This window comes from Pseudorca crassidens, chromosome 7 (genome assembly GCF_039906515.1).
Source record: "Pseudorca crassidens isolate mPseCra1 chromosome 7, mPseCra1.hap1, whole genome shotgun sequence".
Lineage (NCBI taxonomy): Eukaryota > Metazoa > Chordata > Mammalia > Artiodactyla > Delphinidae > Pseudorca > Pseudorca crassidens.
Genome location: NC_090302.1, coordinates 46784169 through 46798862, shown reverse-complemented (window position 1 = coordinate 46798862; position 14694 = coordinate 46784169). Strand labels below are relative to the sequence as shown.

Below are 14694 nucleotides of genomic sequence, written 5' to 3'. Positions count from 1 at the left end.
ACAAGTTCAATTATAGCCAAAACTAACTTCTTCATCTAACTCAACCCCCCGCCCTCCATAATATACCAAATTTACATTGGATTGATTTAAAAAATTATTCTACATAACCAGGAAATATAACATGCAAACCCTAACTAGAACTGCTGAAGGTTTTATTATATTTGGGACAGTTTAAAAGGTAGGATTCTGCTTATACTTCTGAAATAAGTGTACATGTATCCTCTTTTGAGTTTCGGATTAATAAATTGCCATTATGGTGCTGATGGATTTTCTCATCAAAGAAAACTGAAATTTATTTTGTTGAAATAATAACCACTGAAGCCATCAAGTAAGAGTGACCTCACCCAAATGGTTCCTGTTTAAAAGTGACATTTGAAAATACTTTTTAAAAATCTCATGTACAGACCAGTGGATTTCCTGGACAAGCTAAAATAAGAAAGTAAACAGATAAGCTAAATTAAATGGATGTGTCAAATTTTCATTTTATAAACACATAAAGCTTACAGTGGAATATCAACAAAACATAGTATCTTGTGAGGCACAAATACATAATTCCCATTGGCTCTAAAATACCATAACGGCCACAAATAGAAAATAACATCAGAAAAACTTACTTTAACATTTTCTCTTTCATTAAGTAAAAATTAATTAGCTATGACAAAATAATTAATGCACATATGCAGTTTATTTGAATATAATGGGTGATTTTAAGGGTTAATTATAAAAAAAGCTAATTTTTTAATTTTTAAAATTTGGGGGTAAAGTTTTTTTTAAAGCGAAATTTTTAGATATATTAATGATATGAATATTAGGGGAAAGTAAATTTTTTTTACAAGTAGAAGAGAGAAGTAGAACAAATGTAATATACTGTTTGGTCTGTTGTAGTTTAAAGTTACTAATGATAAGTGGATATAGTTAGCGACCAGCAGAGTTTCTGTGAAAGACTTCAGTACACAATATCTGCAATAATGGGGAAGATGGTAAAATGTGTACAGGAGATGGAAATAGAATTAGTTAAGTTTATTAACATGAAGGGTTTACGTGATTGAAAGTGGCAAACACATTTTCTGCCTTTGGCAAATAAGCATGATGTAAAATAAATACGGACTGTGTGACTTTGTTGGGGCGTGAAGCTCCATGGGGAGCAGAGCTCTGTTTTTCTTTCCAGGATGGGCTCCTTCTTCGCTCCCAGCCTCCCAGGCATCAATATCCTTCGGCTCCACACCTCCATGTACTTCCAGGGCTGGGCTGTGATGTGTTGCAACGTTCCTGAGGCGAGGGTCTTCAAAGCTTCCAGATCGAATAACTTCTATCTGGGGATGCTGTTGCTCATCCTCTTCCTGTCCACCATGCCCGTCCTGTACATGATCGTGTCCCTCCCACCATCTTTCGACTGTGGCCCCTTCAGGTTCTTGCATTTGCAATTTCTTTTGAGCAAAGTTTTCTTTCAGGGGTGGAGATGGGAATGGTCACTCGTCGTATAAGCTATTTTTTTTTCCCCCAAACAGTGACATTTTGGTCTGTAGGAATTGAGCTCTTTTAGATATTCAGGCTCATTATGTGACATGGAAATTCTTAAGCAAGATCGATCTATTGATATTTTCTCACTTAGCAATCATAAAAGGGAAAATAACTGCTCCAGGCTCTGTCCACGTAAAATATGTACACTGAATCTGAGCTATTTCTGTATAAGGAGTTAGCGAAGAGCAAGGTTTGATTACACTAGTCTGGATATGAACATTTTCCTGATGCTAGGTCATCTCATTCAGACATTGGAAGCTATTGTTACTTTTCACATGAACCACCTAACTGAAAATATAAAAGAGGAAGGAAGGGAGGGAGGGAGGAAGGAAAAAAGAAAGATGACTCCACAAGCTACCTAGGAAATGGGATCATTATTAGATAATAATGAATATAAAGAAGGTCACATAATTTATAATCCAAATCTACATGCTAGGGAAAAAATTAAGGATGTTCCTCGTGTATATTCTCCTCAAATAACAAGAATAAATCACACAAGTCAGTAATAAAGAGTCAAGAAGGCTCTTTGATCCAACTTAGAAATATACTTTTCTACAGTTCTCTATGACAGCGTTCCCTGTGACACTTACCAAGAAAGCAAAGTTTCCAGATCTGGAGGATTGAGATTTCATTCTACCACAGGTCCGCCCAAGAATCTCTACATGTTGAGTCACTGATCAGCATGCATTTGAGTTATTTCTACTTTTCAGTGGGAAAATGTGAATACAAAAAGCCATGTGAATGACAAGCATGATGCAATAGTGGACATGTATAATTTCTCCTTCATGCTGTCAGACCCAAGTTATTAAATTAAAGTCAAAATATTCTTTGCCCGCAGACTTAAGTATAAAAGAAGCATTTTCATTCTAATAATAGTCTGTTATTACTGCTTTCCTGGACATAAAGAAAGAAAATGTTAAGCCTACTGATTGTGCAAAAACAGCTGGAGTTCTGTCATACATATTCAGGAAGCTGAAGTTGACAAGTCCTGTTCCCCCGCCCCACCCAGGTGGGGGGAAGTAAATAATGCAGACAGTGACATCTGGAGGCTAAATATGAAACTACAGTTTTGAAAGAGCAATTGGTCTTAATAAAGCTCAGGGTACAAAGTTCAAGAGACAAGTCATCTGAAGACTTTAGTTAATTGCAAATTACCCACACAACTAAATATCCAGGATAAGTTTTAGATGTGCTTTTAACTTTTTAATTGGAAGTGGGTCCTTCTCAGAAAAACATATCAAAGGAACTTAGTTGTCTGCCAGGGAAACCCCACAAGGTCAACATGGAGCTGGGTGGTGGTAACAAAGGTCCATTAATATTAAAAATATCATTGAGCTAGTCACGTACAATGACTGCACAATTTTAGCTTTTTGCATCCTAACTCCTTTGCCTCTCTTTAAATCACACTGAGTTACTATGATTTTAATGAATAAAACTTAGTCTGTGTCTAACACATAGTATCTGACTTTGACCAACTGTTTCCTAATTGGCAAACTTTGGCAGATGAGCAGCATGTATATCACTATTTTGAGATCAAGGAAATTTAAATATTTTCAGTAGAGTATTGAGAAAGGGGTATCTCTGTCCTATTTAGATAGTCTGTTGTTCCTGGAGCAAAAGAATGTATACTTGGTTTATTCTCTAGATTTTAAAGCTTTAAGCATTGTTCTGCCTTGGTAGTGAGGTGAGAAAGGATATATTAGTAGGAGACTCATGACTTGCCATCCTTTTGGACCCTGAGTTTGAGGTGGTTTGACCAGCCTGCCTAGTGAAGTGTATCTGACCCTACTTGGCACCTGGGTGGGCAGCAAATTGGTAAACGTGCATTTGAGGTAGGTTAATAGGGAAAGCACAGTAATGGCCAGGCTCTCCCAGGTGCATGTATGTTTTCAGGTAAGGTGGCTACAATACCTTAGAAGACCCATTCTGCAAAGCAATTTGATGAGATAGTCTAGCTTGTTCTGGTTTCATAAGAACTGGCTAGGGAGGGTGAATTTTCCAGAAAATTATTCCAGTAGGCTATTAAGTGGATTTACCTTAACAGTTTGACGATTAAAAAACTATTTCTTTGGTGTCCAGATGAAGAAAATTCTTCTAATTGCTCTACCACATTTCCTGACACTTGATGTTTCTCCCCCAGCTCCCTCACTAATAATTCTGGACAATTTGTAGTTCTCTAGGTTCTCACACACCTCCCTGCTAACATTATGGTAATTATAACTTCATGTATTTTCATCTAACTGCAAAGGTAATACGTGTTTATCCTAGAAAAACCAGAAATTATAGAAATTTTCGCATGAAAATAAACACTAACCAAAGACCTGAAATAACAACTCTCAACATTTTTTTGGCATTTTGTATTCTGGTTTTCTTCTTATGCAGATTTTTAAAATAACTGAGATCATATAACATGTATAGGTTTATGTTATATTGTGACACTGCTATTACATTACTCACTTGATGTGTTGATTTTTCTTAATAGTGTAGCTGACTTCTAGAGTTTAGGGACAGAATATTTTCATCCCTGTGAGTCAAAACACAGTAGAGTGTTGGCCGTAATTTGAGTTAATGAATGAAGAATGACTGTTTGTCATGCACTAAGCACTAGAAGAGATGTAGGTGTACATTGGGCATTGATTCTGGCCAGGTGGACCTTTCGGTCTGCCTGAAAAGACAGACATAGACTATTCTAATTAGGGTGGATAGAGCTATGCCCAAGAGAGCTATAGATTAACTTCAGTAACATTTCACTTGGCTGTATACTCACAACAGGCTGGAAAGGACTTCTGGGAATATGCATACTTTGGTTCACCCGTCAGAAAAAGGGAGTGCCAGGATTTGTAGATGCTTCTATAGTTTGTGTATAATAAAAGATCTGGACTCCTGGTAAGAGACCTATCCTGGAAAAGGCACCCAAGAATCTTCAGAGATACTAATAACTTCACATTTCTCATACACTGGATGCAAAGAAGACCTTTGTGGGTAGGGATGATTTTGTAAAATTCCAGTTCCCTCATTCTGACATTCTTCAAACACAGCCCTAGAGGCTGGAGAAGGTGGGGTGGATTGTCTCATTTTTTCTCATCCTCCTTGCCTGTCTCCTCATTCTGGCTGTATTCCATATGTCATGGTCATGAAGCATGGTCAGCTAGAATGGATGAAGAATGAGAAACCTTAGTACAATAGGTTGATATAATCTTAAATTGTCAGTAAGCTTCATCCCCCCTTATGTATCATAGGTCTTGCTAATTAGTGTGTAGATCTATAATTTGTGAAGCAAAATTTATACCTCTGTAGTCCAGTGACTCCTGAAAAGATACTTGAAGTCACTCTCAGTCTATTAAAAGATACTGGAGAGAAAAAAAATCTGATCTGGAACTTGTGGGTCATGTTCAATTAGTAGCTAAGAATGTATAAAGGTCAAAAACCAAAAGTGAAGCCAAAATATTTGACTCAGTGTTATGCCAACCTTTATTCTCATGATACATACAAATTGCTGATAAATAATGCAATATCTTCTCTGAAAATTACATCATTTCATAGTAGAATCAATATGTATATACAGAAAAAAATAATTTGGCATGATGGGTGTTACCTGATAATGCTGAATATTATATACTAAGTTAAGACAGACATCCTGCTCTCATTTCTCTAGTTTATAGGGGCTGAGAACAAACTCACTAAGGACCTTTGCTTTTTAGGCTTGTTTTCTTTCTCTTCCCATTTTCTGTTCTTAGCTGGTATTCATTAGGGCCCGTCCAGAAGAAATACTGAGAGAGAAAGGATTCAGCATTCAGTGCAGTTACCTATTAATAGCTCAGATGAAAGAGGTCTGGTGGAAAATGAGATAGAAGCTATAACATGGAAAGAGATATTAGATTATTTGTGGATTTTATTCCATTAAGCTATTCCTTATGCTCATTTCCAAGGCTAATTAAAAAAATTGAGCACACTATTTGTTCAGCCCAAAGAAAGTATTCTCATATAAGAACAGCTGCTGAGGAGTAGACTTACAAGCTATTTATAAAATATATTTTCATACATATATAAGGTATATTTATATTTTATATAATATATTTGTTCCCAAGTAACCCAAATCTTAGAAATATAGCTTTAAAAAATCTTCTCCTGGAGGGAAGGGATAAATTGGGAGATTGGGATTGACATATACACTGCTATATATAAAATAGATAACTAATAAGGACTTACTGTATAGCACAGGGAATTCTACTCAATATTCCATAATGACCTCTATGGGAAAGGATTCTTAAAAAGAGTGGATTATATATATATAACCGATTCACTTTGCAGTATACCTGAAGCGAACACAACACTGTAAATCAACTATACTCCAAAAAAAAATTTTTTTTAAATCTTCTCCTAATGCTGTGGTTAATTTCCTAACTGCTTTGACTATGTGTTTGTGTTGGCATAACATTTCTCATATCTTATCCATTTGTTGACAGTATGAGGCCAAAGTGTCAGGAGTTGTAGCTAAACATCAGATTTCTAACCTGAAAGAGTACTTAGGCAATGTTTGAGAAAAATTTCTAGTTTTCTTGCTATAAACATAGTTTTTACATCTTGCTATAAACATGGTTTTTACATCTGTTTTAAATGAACTTCTCTCCTTTTTTTTTTTCAGTGGCAAAAATAGGATGTTTGAAGTCATCGGAGAGACACTGGAACATGATTTTCCAAGCTGGCTGGCGATGATCTTGAGACAGCTTTCTAATCCTGGATTAGTTATTGCTGTTATTTTGGTTATGGTGTATGTGCTTTCCCTCCTCATAGAAAGAGCCTTTGTAATGTTCTTCCTGCACCTTTTAAGTTTCAGCGTTTTCAACTCTCTTTCTCCCCAGGGGTTGTGCTGTAACCTAACCAATCCAGCACTGATTACGTGGTGGTGAGAGGCTAAAATTCATGAGCCATATTCTGATCCTATTGCATGTAATTTACAGCCATCTGCATCTGTCTTTGCCTGCCTAGGATTATAAGATTTGTTTCCCAAGTAACCAAAATAATTATCAGTAAACAGCTACAGCAAGGGAAACATAAACACTAAATCTAATCAGCACATCAAGCTTCCTCCCCACCCCCCTGACCTCCACCTTTTTTCCATAAAGCATATGGCTGTGAATACACAGAAGTGATGAGCCTCTAAGTTAATATTCCCCTTGAGGGCCCTATAGGCTATATTTCAGGGCTAAAGGCTTAGAAATTACCCTGTCCTTCTTCCTAGAAGGCCATTAATAACTATGTCTGCCCATGATGATAGAATCAGAGGACCAGAAGAGTCTTGGAAAGGTCACTTAGTCTATCCTTTCGAAGTCAGAGATGATATCCAAAGGGGAACTTGAGAGGGGTCTTTTGTTCCCGTATTACTTTCATTGGTTTCTGAGTCTTGGCCACCACAGGTAAACTTACATTCTAAGCAAAAAATATATATATATATATATATATGCTTCCTATGGAAGAGCTACAAAAAGTGCCCCAGTCCTTCCTTTCAAACCCCAAGGCCTTCCTAAATAAAAAGTCTAGAACTGCCACTGATCTCAATCAAGGAGGGCAAGTATGAAGTCACCCTCGTGGACACTTTAGTGGAACAAAGCTGACACAAAGGGTTGGATTTGTTTAAATAAAGGTAAAACTAGGAAATGTCAGGGAGAGATTGGGAGAGAAATCCCAGTGGTTTAAGTAAATGAACTGGGTTCTGGGCCAAGTTATTAGGATCGTCTCTGTGATGGTCGTGGTCACAAGCCACATCAGTGAGGGCAGGTGTCATCTTCAAGTTTATAAATTAAGAAACTGACTTGGAGGAGGGAAGGGATCTTTCCCTCAGTGAGAATACATCAAAAATGACAATAGTAGGGCTTTGACAGTAAATCCAGCACTCACCCCTTTACACCATGATGCCTTCTTTGAGGGAGAGCTAATAGCCTGTAGGGATAATTAAATAGTAAAACAGATTATTTTATGTAGTACAGAACCTTGATCATGGGGTGCCGTTAAGAATCTGATAGTAAATCTCTGGTGCAGATGTGTTAGAAAATGACTTGCTGGATGCAGCATGTTTCACCAGATGGCCCTGGAAGTGATTTTCCTTCTTAGTGTTTTTACAATACAGTGGCTTTTGAGAGCATGGCTTTTAGGAGTCAAGGCCTTTTCGTGGTAAAAAGGAGGTCTTGTTTTAAAACACACACACTCAAAACAATGTCAGATTTTATGACTATATTCTTGACTTACTGAAAGAGATTTATTTTTAAGCAAAAGAGCAACATTGTTCTAATGCCACTAATTAAAGATTTAATAAGCTGCCCCAGGGGTATGGAAGAGGAATGAACACTGCCTTTGTTCCAGGCACGATCCATATATTAACTCATTTAATTTCCACAATAACCTTAAGAAGTTGGCCTCATTAATCATATTATTGAAAGCACATGGAAGATCTGCCCCAAATCAAATGGCTAATAGGTAAATTCAAACCCATGTCTTTTTATTCCCCACCACTTATTTCCCACCTACTCATTTACAGCACCAAACACTGAGTTCAGGCTGAGTGGAAATGCTCAGAAGAACTGGAAGCCACTTGTCAGAGATGGTCCACACCCAGGGTTGGCACACTTTTCCTTAAAGGACCATATAGTAGTTACTTCAGGCTTTGTGGTCCAAGAGGCAAAATTGAGGATATTATGTAAGTACTTATGTAACTATTTTAAAATGTAAAAACCAATCTTAGTTCATGGGCCATACATAACAGCCTGGGAGTCAGGTTTGCCCCAGAGACCATAGTTTGACAACCCCTGACATAGACTGTCTAGAGGGAAACTGGCATGATATAAGGTCAAATAGATGTCCCACAAGGATGATTTTAGTTCTGACGTTTTGATTTAAAACCCGAAATTCAGCTTATTACTGATTTGATTTTTCAAATACTGAGGTCTCATCTTCAGCACTTTATGATGCCCATACAGTTGGCTTGGATTTTTTTTTTAATTAATTTATTTATTTTTGGCTGCGTTGGGTCTTTGTTGTATGGGTTTTCTCTAGTTGGAGCTAGCGGGGGCCACTCCTCGCTGCGGTGTGCTGGCTTCTCATTGCGGTGGCTTCTCCTGTTGCGGAGCACGGGCTCTAGGCACGTGGGCTCCAGTAGTTGTGGCATGCAGGCTCACTAGTTGTGGCTCACGGGCTCCAGAGCACAGGCTCAGCAGTTGTGGCACACAGACTCCGTCGCTCCGTGGCATGTGGGATCTTCCCGGACCAGGGTGCAAACCTGTGTCCCCTGCATTGGCAGGCGGATTCTTAACCACTGCGCCACCAGGCAGTCCTGGCTTGGCTTTTTATTACCTTTAATTAGAGAATGTTTACAAGCATTTTGAATTTCCCCAATGAATCATATTACATCAGCTTGGTTGGTTTTGGGGTAACTGAGTAGAGTTTGAGCTAGTTCCCTGCAGGCGGTTTCATTCCTTTGGAGACTAAAAAATGATCTATGAAGAATACTCATTGAAGGTGCATCTCAAGGTAGAAAAAAAGTGATGGATAAATAGAGAATTACAGAATTGCAAATGACTTGTGAGGTCTTTGAGTTCTTCCTCCAAATGCCGGCACTTTTCTAAGAAAACCCTTACAATACACAGACACACCATATTTATTGAACACCTAATTCATGCCAGATATTACACCAGATGCTTTCATGTATGTAATTTCATTCAAAATCCTATCACTTGTATAAGAAATAAACCCAGCGGAAATGATATCAATAATCTTGTTGCTAGCAGCAGATGGCTCATAAAGGTTATGATCTGGCATGTTGGTGAGTAGGGGAAATGTGTTCAGTAACCAGTTATTTGCAATAAAGGGCAATGCCAGTTATGGTTTTTTTTGTTTTGTGGTATGCGGGCCTCTCACTGTTGTGGCCCCTCCCGTTGCGGAGCACAGGCTCTGGATGCTTAGGCTCAGCGGCCATGGTTCACGGGCCCAGCCGCTCTGCGGCATGTGGGATCCTCCCAGACCGGGGCACGAACCCGCGTCCCCTGCATTGGCAGGCGAACTCTCAACCACCGTGCCACCAGGGAAGCCCCGTTTTGTTTTGTTTTTTAAATGCATTCTTTCTTTGTTTTGCTTTGTGAAGATGAACATGTTTATTTTTGCAAAAACGTTTGGCTGGAATTTGCTCTTTTTAGAAATGTCACTTAAATGCCAGGACTATTCTTTTATGAAATAGTTTCTTGTGAAGGAGAGAGAAATGCAAACAATACATTCTATGGATGAAAAAAAGCCATGTTAATTAACTATGACGATGAGGATTATGGTCTTAGTTGTAAAAGCCAAAGGAAGGAATTTAAAGTGGAAAGTCAGTTTCCTTTTTATTCCACACATTCCCTAAGCTTCAAGAGATTTTCTGTTCTATTGGATGCCATTGATATCGATTTGAAATGGTGTTTTCAATTATAACTTAAAGTGATGTTAATACATTTCCAAGAAGAACCTAAAATTAGGCAGTGAGGAACATCAGACAGAGCCCTGGGCTGTGGAGGAGGAGCCTTGGGGGTCCAACTTCCCAGGTCCACCCCAGTTGCTGTGGAATTCTGAATGTACTTCTTCACCTCTCTGTACTTCAGGCTTTTATCTACGAAAGAGGTTCAGAGTAGAAAATACCTTAAAGTGCCAACATTATATGATTTAGTTAATGTAAATTTAAGAAGAATCTTGAGGAACTGAAAAATACCATAAATTTTATTTTATCTTTTTTAAATTTAGTTTGACTATCTATTATCTCAATTCTACTGCAAAAGGCCAGAAGGCAGCAAATCTGGATCTAAAAAAGAAGATGAAACAGGTAGGATACAATTTATTTCAGAGAAATATTTGTCTTTATTAATGTCAAGTAGTAGAACGCATCAGGAAATCTCATGTTCTTCTTCTCTACTATTTTTTATTATGTAGCAAGCTTTGGAGAACAAACTGCGAAACAAGAAAATGGCAGCTGCACGAGCAGGTTTGAGCTATGTTATGTTTGCGTTCTTTCTCCCCTACAAACAGTATGCTCTTCCTTTTTTTCCTCTCAAAATGGGGCATTTGATGCAGAGGAGCATTACTGCCCCAGCAAGTCACCCCATACTCTTTACTGTCCACCTTTTTAAGCCCTTTTCAGGCATCATATCCAGGGGGTTTGGTTGTTTTCCAGTGGGAGAAAGAAAAGAGAAAGAAAACTTCAGGAATATAAAAGTAGCAGTAGTGATAGAAAAGGGATCTTGCAAATTGACGGAAGATGAAGAAAACATCCACATACATAGTCATACAAAGAGCAGATACAGATGCCTAATCTCTCCTGCCCATTTTGACCATTTTTATACATAGATGGATACACTGGGAAGATGCTAATAGTATCCTCTAGGCTCATCACTGTTGCTTTCCCAGAGCCTTCTCTAATTCGTTAACCTCTCTTACTTTTTAACCTCTTTAATTTTTAAACTATTAGAATAAGGCATACTCTTATTTGCCAAAATTACTGGTATGTTTTGCCTTTTGCATGGAAAAGTGATGCCTAAGAAATTCAATAAAAATCTTTTCCAACTCCTCCCTCATTCCCAACTCTACAACTCTTTATATTAGTACGGCCTTTTTTCCCCCGTAAGTAATAATAATAATAATAATTTTAAAAACTCAACCCCAATTAGTTTAAGTAGAAAAATGTATTGGTTCACACAAATGAACAGAAGAGTGGTATGTAAATATTCTGGTCACATTTTACCCCAAGTTTAGAAGCAATCAGGATTGAACCCCATTTTTCTGTGGTTCTTTCAACACTATACTCCTTTTATGTTGGCCAGACTTTACGGCAGCAAAAGTGGATGCAGCAACTTCTAATGATGTCGTGTCCTTAGATTATATTTGTCTTAGTTTTTTTTTTTTTGTCATTAAGCTACTTGTTTCTTAACTGCATTAATTTTTTTCAGCTCTATTGAGGTATAATTGACTAATAAAATTGTAACACATTTGAAGTGTATAATGTGATAATTTGATATACACATACATTATGAAAGGATTCCCACCTCCAGTTAATTAACACATCCATCACCTCACATATTTACCTTTTTTTAGCACATTTCAATTATACAATACAGTGTTACCAACTATAGTCACTATGTTGTACATTAGATCCTCAGATGATATTCATCTTATAGCTGAACGTTTTGTACCCTTTTACTAACCCCTCCCAATTTCCCCAACCTCGTATCTCTGGCAACCATCATTTTACTCTGTGTCTATGTGTTCCACTCTTTTGTTAAAGCTTCCACATATAAGTGATACCGTGACATGTTTGTCCTTCTCTGTCTGGCTTACTTCACTTAACATAATGCCCTCCAGGTTCGTCCATATTAAATGGTAGTACTTCTTTCTTTTATAAGGCTGAATAATATTCTATAGTGTGTGTGTGTGTGTGTGTGTGTGTGTGTGTGTACACACACACACCACATCTTCTTTATCCATTCGTCCATAGATGGACACTTAGGTTGTTTTCATACCTTGGCTGTTGTGAATAATGCTGCAATGAACATAGGAATACAAATGAATGATTTCATTTCCTTTGCATATCAATCCAGAAGTGGGATTGCTGGATCACATGATAGTTCTGTTTTCAGTTTCTTGCAGAACCTCCATACTGTTTTCCATTGTGACTGCACCAATTTACATTCCCACCAACAGTGCACAGCGTCCCCTTTCTTCCCATCCTCATCAGCATTTGCCATCTCTTGCCTTTTTGGTAATAGACATTTTAACATGTGTAAGGTGATACCTCATTGTGGTTTTGATTTGTGTTTTCTTGATGACTAGTGATGTTAAGCACCTTTTCATGTACCTATTGGCCATCTGCATGTCTTCTTTGGAAAAATGTCTATTCGATCATTTGCCCATTTTTAAATTAGGTTATTATTATTATTATTTTGCTATTGAGTTATATAAGTTCCTAATATATTTTGGATATTAACGCCTTATCGGATATGTGGTTTACAAATATTTTCTTCAATTCTCTAGGTTGCCTGTTCATTTTATTTATGGTTTCCTTTGCTGTACAGAAGTTTTTTGGTTTAATGTAGTCCCATTTGTTCCTTTTTGCTTTTGCTGCCTTTGCTATTGGTGTCAAATCCAAAAAAATCATTGCCAGGAAAAATTGCAAGAGCTTTTCCTCCAAGTTTTCTTGTAGGAGTTTTATGCTTTAAGGTCTTATATTCAAGTCTTGAATCATTTCGACTTGATTTTTGTGTATGGTGTAAGTTTAATTCTTTTCCATGTAGACGTCTAGTTTTTCCACCATCATTTATTGAGGCGATTATCCATTTTCCATTGAATATTCTTGGTGTTTTGTCAAAAATCAATTGACCATATATGCATGTGTTTATTTTGGGCTCTCTATTCTGTTCCATTGATCTTTGTGTCTGTTTTTATGCAAATACCATATAGTTTGGATTACTACAGCTTTGTAATATAATTTGAAATGAGGAAGTGTGATGCCTCTAGCTTTGTTCTTTCTCAAAATTGCTTTTGTTATTCGGGGACTTTTGTGGTTCTGTATGAATTTTAGGATTTTTTTCCTATTACTGAGAAAAATGCCATTGGAATTTTGATAGGGATTGCATTGAGTTTGTAGATTGCTTTGGGCAGTATGGGCATTTTCACAATATTAATTCTTCCAATCATTAACACAGAGTATCTTTCTATTCATTTGTGTCTTCTTCAATCATTTATTAAAGAAATTTATTTGTGTCTTCTTCAGTCATTATATAATGACCTTCTTTGTTTCTTGTTACAGTTTTTGGTTTAAAGTCTGTTTTGTGTGATATAAGTAGAGCTATGCATGCTTTTGGTTTCCATCTGCATAAAATATCTTTATCCATCCCTTCACTTTCAGTCTATGTATGTCCTTAAAGCTGAAGTGAGTCTCTTGTGGACATCACATAGTTGGAAGCATTTATGTCGCACATATCTGCAGTGCTTTTGTATTTGCTCTAGATTGGGACTATAACTTAATATTATCAAATTAGTATTTAGAATAGTGAATGAAATGTTCTGACTTCTAAGATCTGAATTCTAGTTAAGGCATATTATTACCTTTGTTTTAAATAATATAATGTTATTGCATACTAATTTACCTGATATTTTCCCATGATTTGTTAAAAATATGTATAACCTTTGTGAAGGCAAAGACTATATCTTATTTATCGTTGTTTCCTCAGGACTTAATATAGGACTTTATATATCAGTCACTCAATAAATACCTACTAATTTTCTAGGACAATGGACAATAAGGAATTCTTTTACTGGAAAAATTTGAAATGAACAGATTTCTATACTAATTACATAAGCAGTAATGAATGAATAAACATTTCAAAAAGAGCAGAACTTTTATTCTCCTGTCTTTAGAATTTGTGAGGATTTTGTAAAATACAGAAATATTTGACAACAAATATTATAGCAACCTGGAACACATTTGAAGGTATAGATTTCAGGCCACCTCATTCAGAACCATTAAGCACACTGAAATTTTTATTTACCTCTTCTTTATCTTCTTTCTCTGTCTCTTGATTTATTTATTTATTTATTTATTTATTTATTTATTTATTTATTTATTTATTTATTTTGAACAGCTGCAGCTGCTGGAGGCCAGTAATTTTCATGGATATTCTGGAGGCCCAGAAGTATTCCTCATCATACTGTTCAAAACCAGTGACTTATGTGAAGGCCCAAGTAAAAAAAGAAGGATCTCTACCTTATTCCAAATTAGGGATTTGTTCCTGCACCACCACTTTCTCCCCTGAGCAAGTCCCCTCACATTTTCTTTAACAAATTGAGTTTAAAATTGTGTGTGATGGAGAAGTATGGATTACTGGCTTACTTGTTGGGTTAATTTAAAAACTTTTTACTCATATGGACTTTCATTTTATACATATCTTCTGCCTTAGTTTTCTTAGCCTGGAAACAGGAATATTTCACCTTCTTTTTTCTTCTAAGGTCAGAAATATCTTTATAAAGTATTCATTGTAATCATTTGTTAACTCACTATTTTTTTTTGAAATTAACATCTTGTTTTCCCTTTTCATTCTGTCTCCCCATCCATGGTCCCCACAAATATACACCCAAAACCTTTTTATTTGCTGCTGGATTCAG

The 14694-nt window shown here is 36.7% G+C and overlaps 1 protein-coding gene across 5 annotated transcripts in view; it reads left to right on the top strand.

Annotated features, from left to right (window-relative positions):
* TMC1 (transmembrane channel like 1) overlaps positions 1-14346 on the top strand; it is a 387623-nt gene extending 373277 nt beyond the window's left edge. For all 5 annotated transcript variants that reach the window (XM_067744162.1, XM_067744161.1, XM_067744158.1 and 2 more), the window contains 5 exons: positions 1169-1408; positions 6167-6292; positions 10285-10363; positions 10471-10522; positions 14175-14346. In XM_067744162.1, the coding sequence (XP_067600263.1) occupies positions 1169-1408; positions 6167-6292; positions 10285-10363; positions 10471-10522; positions 14175-14197 (520 nt within the window). In that variant the 3' untranslated portion in view covers positions 14198-14346. The remainder of the gene's footprint in view (positions 1-1168; positions 1409-6166; positions 6293-10284; positions 10364-10470; positions 10523-14174) is intronic.
* Positions 14347-14694: the final 348 nt, after the last annotated feature.